Source organism: Lampetra fluviatilis, unplaced genomic scaffold, assembly GCF_964198595.1.
Source record: "Lampetra fluviatilis unplaced genomic scaffold, kcLamFluv1.1 SCAFFOLD_358, whole genome shotgun sequence".
NCBI lineage: Eukaryota > Metazoa > Chordata > Hyperoartia > Petromyzontiformes > Petromyzontidae > Lampetra > Lampetra fluviatilis.
The window spans coordinates 59,321-79,110 of NW_027620521.1; the positions used below are offsets into that span (position 1 = coordinate 59,321).

General features: G+C 53.8%; 2 protein-coding genes across 2 annotated transcripts in view; both read left to right on the forward strand.

The window, feature by feature from the left end:
* The first annotated feature begins 5,532 nt into the window (after positions 1–5,532).
* LOC144954009 (uncharacterized) lies at positions 5,533–8,377 on the forward strand. Its single transcript, XM_078884590.1, has 2 exons — positions 5,533–5,544; positions 7,293–8,377. The coding sequence occupies exons 1-2, from the start codon at positions 5,533–5,535 to the stop codon at positions 8,331–8,333; spliced, it is 1,053 nt and encodes a 350-aa protein (XP_078740716.1). The 3' UTR covers positions 8,334–8,377.
* A 255-nt stretch (positions 8,378–8,632) lies between these two features.
* Positions 8,633–19,790, forward strand: part of LOC144954010 (disabled homolog 2-interacting protein-like) — a gene marked incomplete at its 3' end in the record, with an annotated part of 29,263 nt that continues 18,105 nt past the window's right edge. The window contains exons 1-3 of the mRNA XM_078884592.1: positions 8,633–8,872; positions 11,429–11,523; positions 17,517–17,592. Coding sequence (XP_078740718.1) covers positions 8,770–8,872; positions 11,429–11,523; positions 17,517–17,592 — 274 coding nt within the window. The remainder of the gene's footprint in view (positions 8,873–11,428; positions 11,524–17,516; positions 17,593–19,790) is intronic.

Consider the following 19,790-nt stretch of genomic DNA (forward strand, 5'->3'; position numbering starts at 1 on the left):
GTCACTGTGTGTGTCACTGTGTGTGTCACTGTGTGTGTCTCACTGTGTGTCACTGTGTTTGTGTCACTGTGTGTGTGTCACTGTGTGTGTGTGTGTCACTGACGATTATCTGAACCGGTTCTGAGCCTCATCTAGGTCGACTTAGCCTCAAATGAGTACCTAGTGTAGTAAACATCGCCACTGGGGAGACAAAGGCGGCCGGGCGTGGTGCTGGCCACCCACCCCCTCGTGTGCCGTGCCGGCCTTCATAGGTGCTCGCTAACAGCACTTGCCCCTACAGCCTGTTAAGGCTACACGGGGGATCTTTGTCTTGATGGTGTGTGTCCAAGTTAGTCTATGGGTCTCTGTGTGGTGGTGAGTCTATGGGTCTCTGTGTGGTGGTGAGTCTATGGGTCTCTGTGTAGTGGTGAGTCTATGGGTCTCTGTGTGGTGGTGAGTCTATGGGTCTCTGTGTGGTGGTGAGCCTATGGGTCTCTGTGTGGTGAGTCTATGGGTCTCTGTGTGGTGGTGAGTCTATGGGTCTCTGTGTGGTGGTGAGTCTATGGGTCTCTGTGTGGTGGTGAGTCTATGGGTCTCTGTGTGGTGGTGAGTCTGTGGGTCTCTGTGTAGTGGTGAGTCTGTGGGTCTCTGTGTGGTGGTGAGTCTATTGTTCTTTGTGTGGTGGTGAGTCTATGGGTCTCTGTGTGGTGGTGAGTCTATGGGTCTCTGTGTGGTGGTGAGTCTATGGGTCTCTGTGTGGTGGTGAGTCTATGGGTCTCTGTGTGGTGGTGAGTCTATGGGTCTCTGTGTGGTGGTGAGTCTATGGGTCTCTGTGTGGTGGTGAGTCTATGGGTCTCTGTGTGGTGGTGAGTCTATGGGTCTCTGTGTGGTGGTGAGTCTATGGGTCTCTATCCACAAACTAAACTTAGTGCTGATTGTTCCTGGCCGTGTAGCGGCGTCTCTCTCTCCCCTCACGATCACTGCTGATGATAAACCCTCATCGCTTAGCTCTCCCTTAGCTCTCCCTAATCTCTCCCTTAGCTCTCCATTAGCTCTCCCTTAGCTCTCCCTTAGCTCTCCCTTAGCTCTCCCCTCCCCCCTCCCTCTCCCCTCACCTTTCCTCTCCCCCCTCCCTCCCTCTCCCTTTTCCTCTCCCTCCCCCCTCTCCTTTCCTCTCTCTCTCTCTCTGTCACACTCTCCCCCCCCTCTCCATCTCTCTCTCTCTGTCACACTCTCCCCCCCCCTCTCCTTTCCTCTCCCTCTCCCTTTTCCTCTCCCCCCCCTCTCCTTTCCTCTCCCCCCCTCCCTCCCTCTCCCCCCCCCCTCTCCTTTCCTCTCCCCTCCCTCTCATTTTCCTCTGCCTCCCCCTCTCCTTTCCTCTCCCCCCCTCCCTCCCTCTCCCCCCCCCCCCTCTCCTTTCCTCTCCCCTCCCTCTCCTTTCCTCTCCCCTCCCTCTCCTTTCCTCTCCCCTCCCTCTCCTTTCCTCTCCCCCCCTCCCTCCCTCTCCCCCCCCTCTCCTTTCCTCTCCCCCCCCTCTCCTTTCCTCTCCCTCCCCCTCTCCTTTCCTCTCCCTCTCCCTTTTCCTCTCCCCCCCTCTCCTTTCCTCTCCCCCCCCTCTCCTTTCCTCTCCCCTCCCTCTCCCTTTTCCTCTCCCCTCCCTCTCCCTTTTCCTCTCCACCCCCTCTCCTTTCCTCTCCCCTCCCTCTCCCCTCCCTCTCATTTTCCTCTCCCTCCCCCTCTCCTTTCCTCTCCCCCCCCTCTCCTTTCCTCTCCCCCCCTCTCCTTTCCTCTCCCCTCCCTCTCCTTTCCTCTCCCCTCCCTCTCCTTTCCTCTCCCCTCCCTCTCCTTTCCTCTCCCCTCCCTCTCCCCTCCCTCTCATTTTCCTCTCCCCTCCCTCTCCTTTCCTCTCCCTCCCCCTCTCCTTTCCTCTCCCCCCCCCCTCTCCTTTCCTCTCCCCCCCCCTCTCCTTTCCTCTCCCCTCCCTCTCCCCTCCCTCTCATTTTCCTCTCCCTCCCCCTCTCCCCTCCCTCTCCTTTCCTCTCCCCTCCCTCTCCTTTCCTCTCCCCTCCCTCTCCTTTCCTCTCCCTCCCCCTCTCCTTTCCTCTCCCCCCCCCCTCTCCTTTCCTCTCCCCCCCCTCCCTTTTCCTCTCCCCTCCCTCTCCTTTCCTCTCCCCTCCCTCTCCCCTCCCTCTCCTTTCCTCTCCCTCTCCCCTCCCTCTCATTTTCCTCTCCCCTCCCTCTCATTTTCCTCTCCCTCCCCCTCTCCTTTCCTCTCCCCCCCCTCTCCTTTCCTCTCCCCCCCCTCTCCTTTCCTCTCCCCTCCCTCTCCTTTCCTCTCCCCTCCCTCTTCTTTCCTCTCCCTCTCATTTTCCTCTCCCTCCCCCTCCCTTTTCCTCTCCCCCCCCCTCTTCTTTCCTCTCCCCCCCCCTCTCCTTTCCTCCCCCTCTCTCCAGTTAGCTCCGCCCTCCTGCCACAAACTACCCCGCCCCCTCTAGCCCCTCCCACTCGCGCTAAGCCCCGCCCCCTCTAGCCCCTCCCACTCGCGCTAAGCCCCGCCCTCTCTAGCCCCTCCCCCCACCCACCTTAGCCACGCCCCTCGTCACCTCCTGCGTGTGCGCGCGCGCGTGAGGCCCCCCGGTATTTCGCTGCTGCATCTCTCTCCTCAGCGCTCTCCCCTCAGCTCGCTCCCCCCTCAGCTCGCTCCCCCCTCAGCTCGCTCTCTCCCCTCGCTCTCCCCTCAGCTCGCTCTCTCCCCTCAGCGCTCTCCCCTCAGCGCTCTCTCCCCTCAGCGCTCTCTCCCCTCAGCGCTCTCTCCCCTCAGCGCTCTCTCCCCTCAGCGCTCTCCCCTCAGCGCTCTCCCCTCAGCGCTCTCCCCTCAGCTCGCTCCCCCCTCAGCGCTCTCTCCCCTCGCTCTCCCCTCAGCTCGCTCTCCCCCTCAGCGCTCTCTCCTCAGCTCGCTCTCCCCTCAGCGCTCCTCAGCTCGCTCTCTCTCTCTGAAGCCGGTGGGCAATTCGTCGTTGGGATCGCGACCCGCGGCTTATCGGTTCGGGTTGTAACAGAATTTTTTTTATATATAAAATAGATTTTTTTTATTATAAATTATTTATATAGATAGCGATAGATCGTCATAAATAATTAATTGCTTTTTTATAATCCACCTCCACACCCCCCCCCCATTATTTTTTTGTGTTCCTCGTCAAAGTTCGTTCGTCGTTCACCTCATCGCCGTCCTCATCGTCCGCGCGTCGTTCTCCTCGTCAGATTTTGGCGGGAGATTGCGCGACCCCCCCCCACTCCCTCCTCACCCCCCTCGCCCCGCCCCTCCTCGTCACGTGGGCTCTCCCCCCTCGCCCCTCCCCTCCTCGTCACGTGGGCTCACCCCCTCCCTCCTCCTCACCCCCCTCGCCCCGCCCCTCCTCGTCACGTGGGCTCACCCCCTCCCCGCACGCCCCGCCCCTCCTCGTCACGTGGGCTCACCCCCTTCCCCGCACGCCCCGCCCCTCCTCGTCACGTGGGCTCACTCCATCCTCTTCACCCCCCTCGCTCCGCCCCTCTTCGTCACGTGGGCTATCTCATGCCCCGCCCCTCCTCACTGCCCCTCCCATCTTCGTGACGTAACCTGCCCCCGTGCCCCGCCCCTCCTAATCCCCCGCGCCGAAGCCCCTCCTCCTCACCCGCCCCGCCCCCCTCGTCACGTGGGCGTCCCCCTCCTCACCCCCCACCCTCCCTCATCACGTGGTGTCCCCCGCCCCGCGCGTTACGTCACCACCACCGGAGGAGCCAATCAGCGGGCGAGATTTTATTCAAATTTAGTCAGAATTTAATAATCGTTATAATTGTTATTAATTATAACTTTGTAACCGTTCGTAACAATCGCATTTGCTTATTTTCTTTCGATCGTCATCTCGTAACATAATTTGTCGTATTTGATTTAAATGTATATTTAGTTTGGAGGTCACGTGACCGCGGTGGCGACTTTTAAAGACGATTTGTTTGAAATGTTCTGAGGGGATTGAAGTTATTTATTTATTTTTGCTAATTTTATATTTTATCCGTAATATAGTCCAAGTTCTTATTCACAACATCTACTAGACGTTCACGTGACCTTGCGACACTCACAACGTTCACACAACATTCACACAACATTCAGATAGCCTCACAACGTTCACATAACGTTCACACAACATTCAGATAGCCTCACAACGTTCACATAACGTTCACACAACATTCAGATAGCCTCACAACGTTCACACAACATTCACACAACATTCAGATAGCTTCACAACATTCACACAACGTTCACACAACATTCAGATAGCCTCACAACATTCACACAACGTTCACACAACATTCAGATAGCCTCACAACATTCACACAACGTTCACACAACATTCAGATAGCCTCACAACGTTCACATAACGTTCACACAACATTCAGATAGCCTCACAACGTTCACACAACATTCACACAACATTCAGATAGCCTCACAACGTTCACACAACATTCACACAACATTCAGATAGCCTCACAACATTCACACAACATTCAGATAGCTTCACAACGTTCACAGAACGTTCACACAACATTCAGATAGCTTCACAACGTTCACAGAACGTTCACACAACATTCAGATAGCTTCACAACGTTCACACAACATTCACACAACGTTCACAGAGCCTCACAACATTCACACAACATTCAGATAGCTTCACAACGTTCACAGAACGTTCACACAACATTCAGATAGCTTCACAACGTTCACACAACATTCACACAACGTTCACAGAGCCTCACAACATTCACACAACATTCAGATAGCCTCACAACGTTCACACAACATTCACACAACGTTCACACAACATGCACGTATGTTTTAATCTCTGTTAAACTCATGGTAATCTCTGTTAAACTCATTGTAATCTCTGTTAAACTCATGGTAATCCTGTTAAACTCATGGTAATCTCGGTGAACATATGTAATGCTGATGTACTCATGGTAAACTCGGTGAACTCGGAGTAATCTCAATGCACTGTGGTAATCCCGGTAATCTCGAGTAACGTATGGTAATCTTGGTAAACTCATGGTAATATCAGTTAACATGGTAATCTTGGTAAACTAATGGTAATCTTGGTAAACTCATGGTAAATTGCTTAACAAATGGTAATATTGATAAACTCATGGTAATATTGCTTAACATATGGTAAGCCTGATAAACTCATGGTAATCTCTGCTAACGTATGGTAAACCTGGTAAACTCATGGTAATATTGCTTAACATATGGTAAACCTGGTAAACTCATGGTAATCTTGGTAAACGTATGGTAATAATGGTAAACCCATGGTAATCTTGGTAAACGTATGGTAATAATGGTAAACCCATGGTAATCTTGGTAAACTCATGGTAATCTTGGTAAACTCATGGTGATCATGGTAAACCCATGGTGAACATGGTAAACCCATGGTAATATCAGTTAACATGGTAAACATGGTAAACTCATGGTAATCTCTGTTAACGTATGGTAAACCTGGTAAACTCATGATAATATCAGTTAACATGGTGATCATGGTAAACCTTGTAAACCCATGGTAATCTTGGTAAACTCATGGTAATCTTGGTAAACTTATGGTAAACATGGTAAACTTATGGTAAACCTGGTAAACTCATGGTAATCTTGGTAAACTTATGGTAATATTGGTAAACTTATGGTAAACATGGTAACTCATGGTAATCTCGGCTAGGCCTGTGACGATGTCGTTGAGACGAACAACTATTTTGTGACGTCAGCTAATTTATGGTAATTTATGCGAGCAGGCGTTAATGTATGTTAATATATGCGAGCAGGCGTTAATTTATGTTAATGTATGCGAGCAGGCGTTAATTTATGTTAATATATGCGAGCAGGCGTTAATTTATGTTAATATATGCGAGCAAGCGTTAATGTATGTTAATATATGCGAGCAAGCGTTAATGTATGTTAATATATGCGAGCAGGCGTTAATTTATGTTAATATATGCGAGCAAGCGTTAATTTATGTTAATGTATGCGAGCAGGCGTTAATTTATGTTAATATATGCGAGCAGGCGTTAATGTATGTTAATATATGCGAGCAGGCGTTAATTTATGTTAATATATGCGAGCAGGCGTTAATTTATGTTAATATATGCGAGACGTCTTCTATTTATGGTAATATATGCGAGACGTCTTCTATTTATGGTAATGTTTGCGAGCGTTTGTTAATTTATGTTAATATATGCGCGAAGTCTTCTATTCATTGTTAAGTATGTTAACCTTGGTCCACATAGTCCACCATTAGTCCACCCTTACTCCACCCTTACTCCACCTTCAGTCCACCCTTAGTCCATCATGCATTTCCAGCCAGAAATTACCTTTTAGGATCAATACTGATACTACTACTCATACTGATACTACTGATACTACTACTCATACTACTACTCATATTGATACTACTACTCATACTGATACTACTACTCGTATTGATACTACTACTACTGATACTACTACTTATACTGATACTACTACTTATACTGATACTACTACTGATACTACTACTCATATTGATACTACTAATACTGATACTACTACTCATATTGACACTACTACTTATACTGATACTACTACTTATACTACTCGTACTGATACTAATACTACTACTGATACTACTACTCATACTGATACTACTACTGATACTACTACTCATATTGATACTACTACTTATACTGATACTACTTAAACTGATTCTACTACTCATACTGATACTACTCATACTGATACTACTACTGATACTACTAATACTACTCATACTGATACTAATACTACTAGTGATACTACTCATACTGATACTACCACTACTGATACTACTCCTGATAGCACTACCACTACCACCACTACCAGTACCACCACTACGACTAGTACCACTACCAGCAGTATCTAATCTCTGTTCTAGTAAAACGCGTGGCAGTCAGATTAGACAGTCAGTCAGTCTCTCAGTCAGTCAGTCTCTCAGTTAGTCAGTTTTTCAGTCAGTTTCTCAGACAGTCAGTTTCTCAGTCAGTCTCTCAGTCAGTCTCTCAGTCAGTTTCTCAGACAGACTGTCAGTTTCTCAGTCAGTCTCTCAGTCAGTTAGACAGACAGGCAGTCTCTCAGTCAGTCTCTCAGTCAGTCTCTCAGTCAGTCTCGCAGCCATCCAGTCAGTCAGTTTCTCAGTCAGTCAGTCTCTCAGTCAGTCTCTCAGCCATCCAGTCAGTCAGTCTCTCAGTCAGTTTCTCAGTCAGTCTCTTAGTCAGTCCTTCAGTCAGTCTCTCAGTCAGGCAGTCAGTTTCTCAGCCATCCAGTCAGTCAGTCTCTCAGTCAGTCTCTCAGTCAGTCTCTTAGTCAGTCTTTCAGTCAGTCTCTCAGTCAGGCAGTCAGTTTCTCAGCCATCCAGTCAGTCTCTCAGTCAGTCTCTCAGTCAGTCTCTCAGACAGTCAGTCAGTCTCTCAGTCAGGCAGTCAGTTTCTCAGACAGTCAGTTTCTCAGCCATCCAGTCAGTCAGTCTCTCAGTCAGTTTCTCAGACAGTCTCTCAGTCAGTCAGTCTCTCAGTCAGGCAGTCAGTCTCTCAGACAGTCAGTCTCTCAGTCATCCAGTCAGTCAGTCTTTCAGTCAGTTTCTCAGACAGTCAGCCTCTCAGTCAGTCAGTCTCTCAGCCATCCAGTCAGTCAGTCTCTCAGTCAGTTTCTCAGACAGTCTCTCAGTCAGTCTCTCAGTCAGACAGTCAGTCTCTCAGTCAGTTTCTCAGTCAGTCTCTTAATCAGTCTCTCAGTCAGGCAGTCAGTCTCTCAGTCAGTTTCTCAGACAGTCAGTCTCTCAGTCAGTCAGTCTCTCAGCCATCCAGTCAGTCAGTCTCTCAGTCAGTTTCTCAGACAGTCTCTCAGTCAGTCTCTTAATCAGTCTCTCAGTCAGGCAGTCAGCCTCTCAGTCAGTCAGTCTCTCAGCCATCCAGTCAGTCAGTCTCTCAGTCAGTCTCTTAATCAGTCTCTCAGTCAATTTCTCAGACAGTCAGTCTCAGTCAGTGAGTTTATCAGCCAGGCACTCAGTATTCTAGTCAGTCAGTCTCTCAGTCAGGCAGTCAGTCTCTCAGACAGTCAGTCTCTCAGTCATCCAGTCAGTCAGTCTCTCAGTCAGTTTCTCAGACAGTCTCTCAGTCAGTATCTTAATCAGTCTCTCAGTCAGTCAGTGAGTTTATCAGCCAGGCACTCAGTATTCTGGTCAATTAGTCAGCCTCTCGGTGAGTCTCCGCGTCTCTCAGTCGCTCTCTCAGTGAGTCTCAGAGTGATTCTCCCCGTGGGTGAGTGAGTGAGTGTCTGAGTGAGTGAGTGAGTGTCTGAGTGAGTGCTGAGTGAGTGAGTGAGTCGCTGAGTGAGTGAGTCGCTCTCTGGCTGAGTGAGTCGCTGTCTGGGTGAGTCGCTCTCTGTCTGGGTGAGTCGCTCTCTGGGTGAGTCGCTCTCTGAGTGAGTCGCTCTCTGGCTGGGTGAGTGAGTCGTTCTCTGAGTGAGTGAGTCGCTCTCTGTCTGAGTGAGTCGCTCTCTGTCTGAGTGAGTCGCTCTCTGGCTGGGTGAGTCGCTCTCTGTCTGAGTGAGTCGCTCTCTGTCTGAGTGAGTCGCTCTCTGGCTGGGTGAGTCGCTCTCTGGCTGGGTGAGTCGCTCTCTGTCTGAGTGAGTCGCTCTCTGTCTGAGTGGGTCGCTCTCTGGCTGGGTGAGTCGCTCTCTGGGTGAGTGAGTCGCTATCCGCGATGTCCACCGCGTCGTGGTCTGCCGCTCAGCGGCGGCGTGCCGCGTTCCAGCGCGCCGCCTCTGACCACCCGTTCTACTACCACGACACGGAGACAGCCCACGGTGAGGCACTCACCACCACCATCACCACCCTCACCATCACCACCCCCACCCTCACCACCACCCTCACCACCCTCACCACCCTCACCACCACCACCCTCACCACCCCCACCCTCACCACCACCCTCACCAGGTCACTCACCACCACCCTCACCCCCCTCACTACCCCTCACCCCCCTCACCACGTCACTACTCACCCCTCACCACCCCTCACCACGTCACTACTCACCCCCCTCACCACGTCACTACTCACCCCTCACCACCCCTCACCCCCCTCACCACGTCACTATTCACCCCTCACCACCCCTCACCCCCCTCACCACGTCACTATTCACCCCACACCACCCCTCACCACCCTCACCACGTCACTACTCACCCCTCACCACCCCTCATCCCCCCTCACCACGTCACTACTCACCCCTCACCACCCCTCATCCCCCCTCACCACGTCACTACTCACCCCTCACCACCCCTCATCCCCCCTCACCACGTCACTACTCACCCCTCACCACCCCTCACCACGTCACTACTCACCCCTCACCACCCCTCATCCCCCCTCACCACGTCACTACTCACCCCCCTCACTCCCCTGACGTTGTCACGTGGTGATGGTGGCCGCCCCTTCCCGCTGTGACGTCACCTGTCACGTGTCCCCCAAGTGCAGAGGGCAGTGCACCACACACAGACAAAGGTCCCCCGTGTAGCCTCTAGCGGGCTGCAGGGGCAAGTGCTGTTGGCAGCGAGTAGCAGCAGCGCCTATGGAGGCTACCGGCACTGTGGCACACACGAGGGGGGGGGGGGTGGCCAGCACCACGCCCGGCCGCCTTTGTCTCCCCAGTGCTAGCGATGTTTACTAGACACTGCTGCACCAGGAACTCATTTGAGGCTGGGTTGACCCCTAGCTTCAGATATTTCCTGCCACCGATAACACTGAGAGTCTGGTCTCAAGCCCTGGGTCTGGCTGTCTCTCTCTCTCAGGGGGTTCACGATGGCCGTGTCAGAGACACTGAGAGTCTGGGCTCAAGCCCTGGGTCTGGCTGTCTCTCTCTCTCAGGGGGTTCACGATGGCCGTGTCAGAGACACTGAGAGTCTGGGTTCAAGCCCTGGGTCTGGGTGTGTCTCTCTCAGGGGGTTCACGATGGCCGTGTCAGAGACACTGAGAGTCTGGGCTCAAGCCCTGGGTCTGGCTGTCTCTCTCTCTCAGGGGGTTCACGATGGCCGTGTCAGAGACACTGAGAGTCTGGGCTCAAGCCCTGGGTCTGGCTGTCTGTCTCTCTCAGGGGGTTCACGATGGCCGTGTCAGAGACACTGAGAGTCTGGGTTCAAGCCCTGGGTCTGGGTGTGTCTCTCTCAGGGGGTTCACGATGGCCGTGTCAGAGACACTGAGAGTCTGGGCTCAAGCCCTGGGTCTGGCTGTCTCTCTCTCTCAGGGGGTTCACGATGGCCGTGTCAGAGACACTGAGAGTCTGGGTTCAAGCCCTGGGTCTGGGTGTCTCTCTCTCAGGGGGTTCACGATGGCCGTGTCAGAGACACTGAGAGTCTGGGCTCAAGCCCTGGGTCTGGCTGTCTCTCTCTCTCAGGGGGTTCACGATGGCCGTGTCAGAGACACTGAGAGTCTGGGTTCAAGCCCTGGGTCTGGCTGTCTCTCTCTCTCAGGGGGTTCACGATGGCCGTGTCAGAGACACTGAGAGTCTGGGTTCAAGCCCTGGGTCTGGCTGTCTCTCTCTCTCAGGGGGTTCACGATGGCCGTGTCAGAGACACTGAGAGTCTGGGTTCGAGCCCTGGGTCTGGGTGTCTCTCTCTCAGGGGGTTCACGATGGCCGTGTCAGAGACACTGAGAGTCTGGGTTCGAGCCCTGGGTCTGGGTGTTATGATGCCCAACAGCACCATCTGGTGGCTTGGTGACGTTGATGGTGATGTTGATGGTGATGTTGATGGTGGCGTGGTGGTGGTGATGTTGTTGATGGTGGTGGTGGTGTTGTTGATGGTGGTGATGATTTTGAGGATAGTTATGATTTTGATGGTGGTGATGTTGTTGATGGTGTTGATGTTGATGGTGTTGATGTTGATGGTGGTGATGTTGATGTGTTGATGTTGTTGATGATGTTGATGGTGTTGATGATGTTGATGGTTGTGATGTTGATGTGTTGATGTTGTTGATGTTGTTGATGATGTTGATGATGTTAATGTTGATGGTGTTGATGGTGTTGATGTTGATGATGTTGATGATGTTGTTGTTGATGTTGTTGTTGTTGATGTTGATGATGTTGATGATGTTGATGATGTTGTTGTTGATGTTGTTGATGTTGTTGTTGATGTTGATGATGTTGATGATGTTGTTGTTGATGTTGTTGTTGATGTTGATGATGTTGATGATGTTGTTGTTGATGTTGTTGATGTTGTTGTTGTTGTTGATGTTGATGATGTTGATGATGTTGTTGATGTTGTTGTTGTTGTTGTTGATGTTGTTGATGTTGTTGATGTTGTTGATGTTGTTGTTGATGTTGTTGTTGTTGATCGTGTTGATGTTGTTGTTGATGTTGTTGTTGTTGATGGTAGATGTGAAGCCAGCTGGGCAGCACAGAGTGTCGTTCCGTCAAGGGGCGACTCCCCCCCAGTGGGAGGAGCAGTACGGATTCATGTGGGACCAGCAGGTGACACACAATACGCTACCTGCTACACTACATGCTACACTACTACACTACACTATACACTACATGCTACACTACACTACTACTACACTATACACTACTACACTACCTGCTACACTACTACACTACACTACATTATACACTACTACACTACTACACTACCTACTACACTACTACACTACATTATACACTACTACACTACTACACTACATGCTACACTACTACACTACCTACTACACTACTACACTACATTATACACTACTACACTACTACACTTCCTGCTACACTACCTGCTACACTACATGCTACACTTCTACACTACTACACTACACTAGCTACTACACTACATTATACACTACTACACTACTACACTACCTACTACACTACTACACTACATTATACACTACTACACTACTACACTACCTACTACACTACATTATACACTACTACACTACTACACTACCTACTACACTACTACACTACATTATACACTACATTATATACTACTGCACTACTACAATAGCTACTGCACTACTGCACTAGTTACTACACTACTACACTACCTACTACACTACACTACTACACTACCTGCTACACTACCTACTACACTACCTACTACACTACCTACTACACTACCTACTACACTACCTACTACACTACCTACTACACTACACTACTACACTACCTGCTACACTACCTACTACACTACACTACTACACTACCTACTACACTACCTACTACACTACACTACCTACTACACTACACTACTACACTACTACACTACCTACTACACTACACTACCTACTACACTACCTACTACACTACACTACCTACTACACTACACTACTACACTACTACACTACCTGCTACACTACCTACTACACTACTACACTACACTACTACACTACCTGCTACACTACCTACTACACTACACTACTACACTACACTACTACACTACTACACTACTACACTACACTACTACACTACCTACTACACTACACTACTACACTACCTGCTACACTACCTACTACACTACACTACTACACTACCTGCTACACTACCTACTACACTACCTACTACACTACCTACTACACTACCTACTACACTACACTACTACACTACTACACTACTACACTACACTACTACACTACCTACTACACTACACTACTACACTACCTGCTACACTACCTACTACACTACTACACTACACTACTACACTACCTGCTACACTACCTACTACACTACACTACTACACTACCTACTACACTACCTACTACACTACCTACTACACTACCTACTACACTACCTACTACACTACCTACTACACTACCTACTACACTACCTACTACACTACCTACTACACTACACTACTACACTACCTGCTACACTACCCCCCGTGTCTCCGTGTCTCCCCCGTGTCTCCGTGTCTCCGTGTCTCCCCCGTGTCTCCGTGTCTCCGTGTCTCCGTGTCTCCCCCGTGTCTCCGTGTCTCCGTGTCTCCGTGTCTCCGTGTCTCCGTGTCTCCCCCGTGTCTCCGTGTCTCCGTGTCTCCGTGTCTCCCCCGTGTCTCCGTGTCTCCGTGTCTCCGTGTCTCCCCCGTGTCTCCGTGTCTCCGTGTCTCCGTGTCTCCACCGTGTCTCCGTGTCTCCGTGTCTCCGTGTCTCCACCGTGTCTCCGTGTCTGTGTGTACGTGTATCCATGTCTCACCCCCCGTGTCTCCGTGTCTGTGTGTCTCCGTGTCTCCATGTCTCTCCCCCCGTGTCTCCGTGTCTCTCCCCCCGTGTCTCCGTGTCTCACTCTGTGTCTCCGTGTCTCCGTGTCTCACCCCCCATGTCTCCGTGTCTCACCCCCCGTGTCTCCGTGTCTCCGTGTCTGCGTGTCTGTGTGTCTCCGTGTCTCCCCCGTGTCTCCGTGTCTCCGTGTCTCACCCCCCGTGTCTCCGTGTCTCCGTGTCTCCCCCGTGTCTCCGTGTCTCCGTGTCTCACCCCCCGTGTCTCCGTGTCTCCGTGTCTCACTCTGTGTCTCCGTGTCTCACTCTGTGTCTCCGTGTCTGTGTGTCTCCGTGTCTCCCCCGTGTCTCCGTGTCTCACCCCCCGTGTCTCCGTGTCTCACTCTGTGTCTCCGTGTCTCCGTGTCTCCGTGTCTCACTCTGTGTCTCCGTGTCTCACCCCCCGTGTCTCCGTGTCTCCGTGTCTCACTCTGTGTCTCCGTGTCTCCGTGTCTCCGTGTCTCACCCCCCAAGTCTCCGTGTCTCACCCCCCGTGTCTCCGTGTCTCCGTGTCTCACTCTGTGTCTCCGTGTCTCCGTGTCTCCGTGTCTCACCCCCCGTGTCTCCGTGTCTCCGTGTCTCACCCTGTGTCTCCGTGTCTCCGTGTCTCCCCCCCCGTGTCTCCGTGTCTCACCCCCCGTGTCTCCGTGTCTCCGTGTCTCACTCTGTGTCTCCGTGTCTCCGTGTCTCCCCCCCGTGTCTCCGTGTCTCACCCCCCGTGTCTCCGTGTCTCCGTGTCTCACCCTGTGTCTCCGTGTCTCACTCTGTGTCTCCGTGTCTCCGTGTCTCCGTGTCTCCGTGTCTCACTCTGTGTCTCCGTGTCTCCCCCCCGTGTCTCCGTGTCTCACCCTGTGTCTCCGTGTCTCACTCTGTGTCTCCGTGTCTCCGTGTCTCACTCTGTGTCTTCGTGTCTCCGTGTCTCCGTGTCTCACTCTGTGTCTCCCCCCCGTGTCTCCGTGTCTCCGTGTCTCACCCCCCAAGTCTCCGTGTCTCACCCCCCGTGTCTCCGTGTCTCCGTGTCTCACTCTGTGTCTCCATGTCTGCGTGTCTCCGTGTCTCCGTGTCTCACTCTGTGTCTCCATGTCTGCGTGTCTCCGTGTCTCCCCCGTGTCTCCGTGTCTCCGTGTTCCGTGTCTCACCCCCCGTGTCTCCGTGTCTCCCCCCCCGTGTCTCCGTGTCTCCGTGTCTCCCCCGTGTCTCCGTGTCTCTCCCCCCGTGTCTCCGTGTCTCTCCCCCCGTGTCTCCGTGTCTCCGTGTCTCCCCCCCCGTGTCTCCGTCTGTCTCTCCCCCGTGTCTCCGTGTCTCTCCCCCCGTGTCTCCGTGTCTCCGTGTCTCTCCCCCGTGTCTCCGTGTCTCTCCCCCGTGTCTCCATGTCTCTCCCCCCGTGTCTCCGTGTCTCCGTGTCTCCGTGTCTCCGTGTCTCCCCCGTGTCTCCGTGTCTCCGTGTCTCTCCCCCCGTGTCTCCGTGTCTCCGTGTCTCCGTGTCTCCCCCGTGTCTCCGTGTCTCCGTGTCTCTCCCCCCGTGTCTCCGTGTCTCCCCCGTGTCTCCGTGTCTCCGTGTCTCCCCCGTGTCCCCGTGTCTCTCCCCCGTGTCTCCGTGTCTCCGTGTCTCCCCCGTGTCTCCGTGTCTCCGTGTCTCTCCCCCGTGTCTCCGTGTCTCTCCCCCCGTGTCTCCGTGTCTCCGTGTCTCCCCCGTGTCTCCGTGTCTCTCCCCCCGTGTCTCCGTGTCTCCCCCGTGTCTCCGTGTCTCCGTGTCTCTCCCCCGTGTCTCCGTGTCTCCGTGTCTCCCCCGTGTCTCCGTGTCTCTCCCCCCGTGTCTCCGTGTCTCCGTGTCTCCCCCGTGTCTCCGTGTCTCCGTGTCTCCCCCGTGTCTCCGTGTCTCTCCCCCCGTGTCTCCGTGTCTCCGTGTCTCCCCCGTGTCTCCGTGTCTCCGTGTCTCCCCCGTGTCTCCGTGTCTCTCCCCCCGTGTCTCCGTGTCTCCGTGTCTCCCCCGTGTCTCCGTGTCTCTCCCCCCGTGTCTCCGTGTCTCCGTGTCTCCCCCCCCGTGTCTCCGTGTCTCCGTGTCTCCCCCGTGTCTCCGTGTCTCCGTGTCTCCCCCCCCGTGTCTCCGTGTCTCCCCCGTGTCTCCGTGTCTCCCCCGTGTCTCCGTGTCTCCCCCCCCGTGTCTCCGTGTCTCCGTGTCTCCCCCGTGTCTCCGTGTCTCCGTGTCTCCCCCCCCGTGTCTCCGTGTCTCCCCCGTGTCTCCGTGTCTCTCCCCCGTGTCTCCGTGTCTCCGTGTCTCCCCCGTGTCTCCGTGTCTCCGTGTCTCTCCCCCGTGTCTCCGTGTCTCCCCCCCCGTGTCTCCGTGTCTCCCCCGTGTCTCCGTGTCTCCGTGTCTCCCCCGTGTCTCCGTGTCTCCGTGTCTCTCCCCCGTGTCTCCGTGTCTCCCCCCCCGTGTCTCCGTGTCTCCGTGTCTCCCCCGTGTCTCCGTGTCTCTCCCCCCGTGTCTCCGTGTCTCACCCCCCGTGTCTCCGTGTCTCCGTGTCTCCGTGTCCCCGTGTCTCCCCCGTATCTCCCCCGTGTCTCCGTGTCTCTCCCCCCGTGTCTCCGTGTCTCACCCCCCGTGTCTCCGTGTCTCCGTGTCTCCGTGTCTCCGTGTCTCCGTGTCTCCCCCGTGTCTCCGTGTCTCTCCCCCCGTGTCTCCGTGTCTCACCCCCCGTGTCTCCGTGTCTCCGTGTCTCCGTGTCTCCGTGTCTCACTCTGTGTCTCCGTGTCTCCCCCCCGTGTCTCCGTGTCTCCGTGTCTCACCCCCCAAGTCTCCGTGTCTCACCCCCCGTGTCTCCGTGTCTCCGTGTCTCACTCTGTGTCTCCATGTCTGCGTGTCTCCGTGTCTCCGTGTCTCACTCTGTGTCTCCATGTCTGCGTGTCTCCGTGTCTCCCCCGTGTCTCCGTGTCTCCGTGTTCCGTGTCTCACCCCCCGTGTCTCCGTGTCTCCCCCCCCGTGTCTCCGTGTCTCCCCCGTGTCTCCGTGTCTCCCCCCCCGTGTCTCCGTCTGTCTCTCCCCCGTGTCTCCGTGTCTCTCCCCCCGTGTCTCCGTGTCTCCGTGTCTCCCCCGTGTCTCCGTGTCTCTCCCCCCGTGTCTCCGTGTCTCTCCCCCCGTGTCTCCGTGTCTCCGTGTCTCCCCCCCCGTGTCTCCGTCTGTCTCTCCCCCGTGTCTCCGTGTCTCTCCCCCCGTGTCTCCGTGTCTCCGTGTCTCCCCCGTGTCTCCGTGTCTCTCCCCCCGTGTCTCCGTGTCTCCCCCCCCGTGTCTCCGTGTCTCCGTGTCTCCCCCGTGTCTCCGTGTCTCCGTGTCTCCCCCCCCGTGTCTCCGTGTCTCCCCCGTGTCTCCGTGTCTCCCCCGTGTCTCCGTGTCTCTCCCCCCGTGTCTCCGTGTCTCCGTGTCTCCCCCGTGTCTCCGTGTCTCCGTGTCTCCCCCGTGTCTCCGTGTCTCTCCCCCCGTGTCTCCGTGTCTCCGTGTCTCCCCCGTGTCTCCGTGTCTCCGTGTCTCCCCCGTGTCTCCGTGTCTCCGTGTCTCCCCCGTGTCTCCGTGTCTCTCCCCCCGTGTCTCCGTGTCTCCGTGTCTCCCCCCCCGTGTCTCCGTGTCTCCGTGTCTCCCCCGTGTCTCCGTGTCTCCGTGTCTCCCCCCCCGTGTCTCCGTGTCTCCCCCGTGTCTCCGTGTCTCCCCCCCCGTGTCTCCGTGTCTCCGTGTCTCCCCCGTGTCTCCGTGTCTCCGTGTCTCCCCCCCCGTGTCTCCGTGTCTCCCCCGTGTCTCCGTGTCTCTCCCCCGTGTCTCCGTGTCTCCGTGTCTCCCCCGTGTCTCCGTGTCTCCGTGTCTCTCCCCCGTGTCTCCGTGTCTCCCCCCCCGTGTCTCCGTGTCTCCGTGTCTCCCCCGTGTCTCCGTGTCTCTCCCCCCGTGTCTCCGTGTCTCACCCCCCGTGTCTCCGTGTCTCCGTGTCTCCGTGTCTCCGTGTCCCCGTGTCTCCCCCGTATCTCCCCCGTGTCTCCGTGTCTCTCCCCCCGTGTCTCCGTGTCTCACCCCCCGTGTCTCCGTGTCTCCGTGTCTCCGTGTCTCCGTGTCTCCGTGTCTCCCCCGTGTCTCCGTGTCTCTCCCCCCGTGTCTCCGTGTCTCACCCCCCGTGTCTCCGTGTCCCCGTGTCTCCGTGTCTCCGTGTCCCCGTGTCTCCGTGTCTCCGTGTCTCCGCCTGCACAGTTCCGCCCGGGCAACAACCGCTCTGGGATTCTGCGCAGAGCCATCAGCGACCCGCTGGAGGCCATCGATGACTACGGTGCGTGTACGTGTGTACGTGTGTGTACGTGTACGTGTGTGTACGTGTGTGTGCGTGTGTGTGTGTGTAAGTGTGTGTGTACGTGTGTACGTGTGTGTGCGTGTGTGTGTGTGTGTGTACGTGTGTGTGTGTGTGTGTACGTGTGTGTATGTGTGTACGTGTGTGTGTACGTGTGTGTGTGTGTGTACGTGTGTGTGTGTGTACGTGTGTGTGTGTGAACGTGTGTGTGTGTGTGTGTGTACGTGTGTACGTGTGTGTGTGTACGTGTGTGTGCGTGTGTGTGTGTGTACGTGTGTGTGTGTGTACGTGTGTGTGTGTGTACGTGTGTGTGTGTGAACGTGTGTGTGTGTGTGTGTGTACGTGTGTGTGTGTGTGTGTGTACGTGTGTGTGCGTGTGTGTGTGTGTACGTGTGTGTACGTGTGTACGTGTGTGTGCGTGTGTGTGTGTGTGTGTACGTGTGTGTGTGTGTGTGTACGTGTGTGTATGTGTGTACGTGACCTCCTGCCAGCGGGCGTTCGACACTTCACGTGGCCTCAGGGTGCACATGGCCTGGCACAAGCGTCGTGGTGACGTCACCGCCACTTAGTGGCGAATGGCGGTTGTTGTGTACGTGTGTGTGTACGTGTGTGTGTGTGTACGTGTGTGTGTGTGTGTACGTGTGTGTGTGTGTGTACGTGTGTGTGTGTGTGTACGTGTGTGTGTGTGAACGTGTGTGTGTGTGTGTACGTGTGTACGTGTGTGTGTGTACGTGTGTGTGTGTGTGTGTGTACGTGTGTGTGTGTGTGTACGTGTGTGTGTGTGTGTGTACGTGTGTGTGTGTACACGTGTGTGTGTGTACACGTGTGTGTGTGTACGTGTGTGTGTGTACGTGTGTGTGTGTACGTGTGTGTGTGTACGTGTGTGTGTACACGTGTGTGTGTGTGTCTATGTGTGTACGTGTGTGTGTGTACGTGTGTGTGTACGTGTGTGTGTGTGTGTACACGTGTGTGTGTGTACACGTGTGTGTGTGTGTACACGTGTGTGTGTACGTGTGTGTACGTGTGTGTGTGTATGTATGTGTGTGTGTACGTGTGTGTGTGTGTACGTGTGCGTGTCTGTGTGTACATGTGTGTGTGTGTGTACATGTGTGTGTGTGTATACGTGTGTGTGTCTATGTGTGTGTGTGTACGTGTGTGTCTGTGTGTCTGTGTGTGTGTGTGTACACATGTGTGTGTACGTGTGTGTGTCTGTGTGTGTGTGTGTGTGTCTGTGTGTGTACGTGTGTGTATGTGTGTCTGTGTGTGTGTGTACACATGTGTGTGTACGTGTGTGTGTCTGTGTGTGTGTGTACGTGTGTGTCTGTGTGTGTGTGTGTACGTGTGTGTGTGTACGTGTGTGTATGCCTGTGTGTGTCTGTGTGTGTACACGTGTGTGTGTGTGTGTATGTGTGTCTGTGTGTGTACACGTGTGTGTGTGTACGTGTGTGTACATGTGTGTCTGTGTGTACATGTGTGTGTGTGTGTGTGTACGTGTGTGTGTGTGTACGTGTCTGTATGTGTGTGTGTGTCTGCCAAGCGCCATTTGGACAAGTACAACATCATTCGAGAGCCGTTCAAAATGATCAACTTTGAAATGATCCCGTTGTTAGATTTGGTCAAACATCTAATCAACTCGCCCCTAATGCGGTGACTGGATCCGCTTGTCTTTGGCGAGGCGTGTGGTGATGTTGTTAGCCGCTGTTGACGATGCTGTTGCTTCTTCTTGGTTCCTTCGGTAAAGTCACGTAGAAGGGAAATAATAAAACAATCAAATAAAACGTAATAACATAATAAAATAATATAATACAATTATTCTCGCAGAAAGTGAATGGTTTTTTTTGGTGAGAATTATTTTATTATGTTTTATTTTATTACTTCCCTTCTACGTTATGACTTTACCGAAAGAACCAAGAAGATGAATCCCTGCAGTCACGAAAGCTTTAAATCGAAATTTGATGCTGCTGCTGCTGCTACTTGCAACCGCTTTGCCAGGTTTGCTCCGAGATTTGATGAATTTCGACTTGGCAGGGCCACGCCAGATGATTTATCGGACCTCGTACGGCGTAGATGGTGGCTACGGCTTTCTCTCAGCCGGTCTGAACACCTCCTCCGTCAGCCAGGGTCTCAGTTGGAGGGCGACTGCCTCCAACTGCCCAGTAGCGTCCTTCACGAGCCTCCTC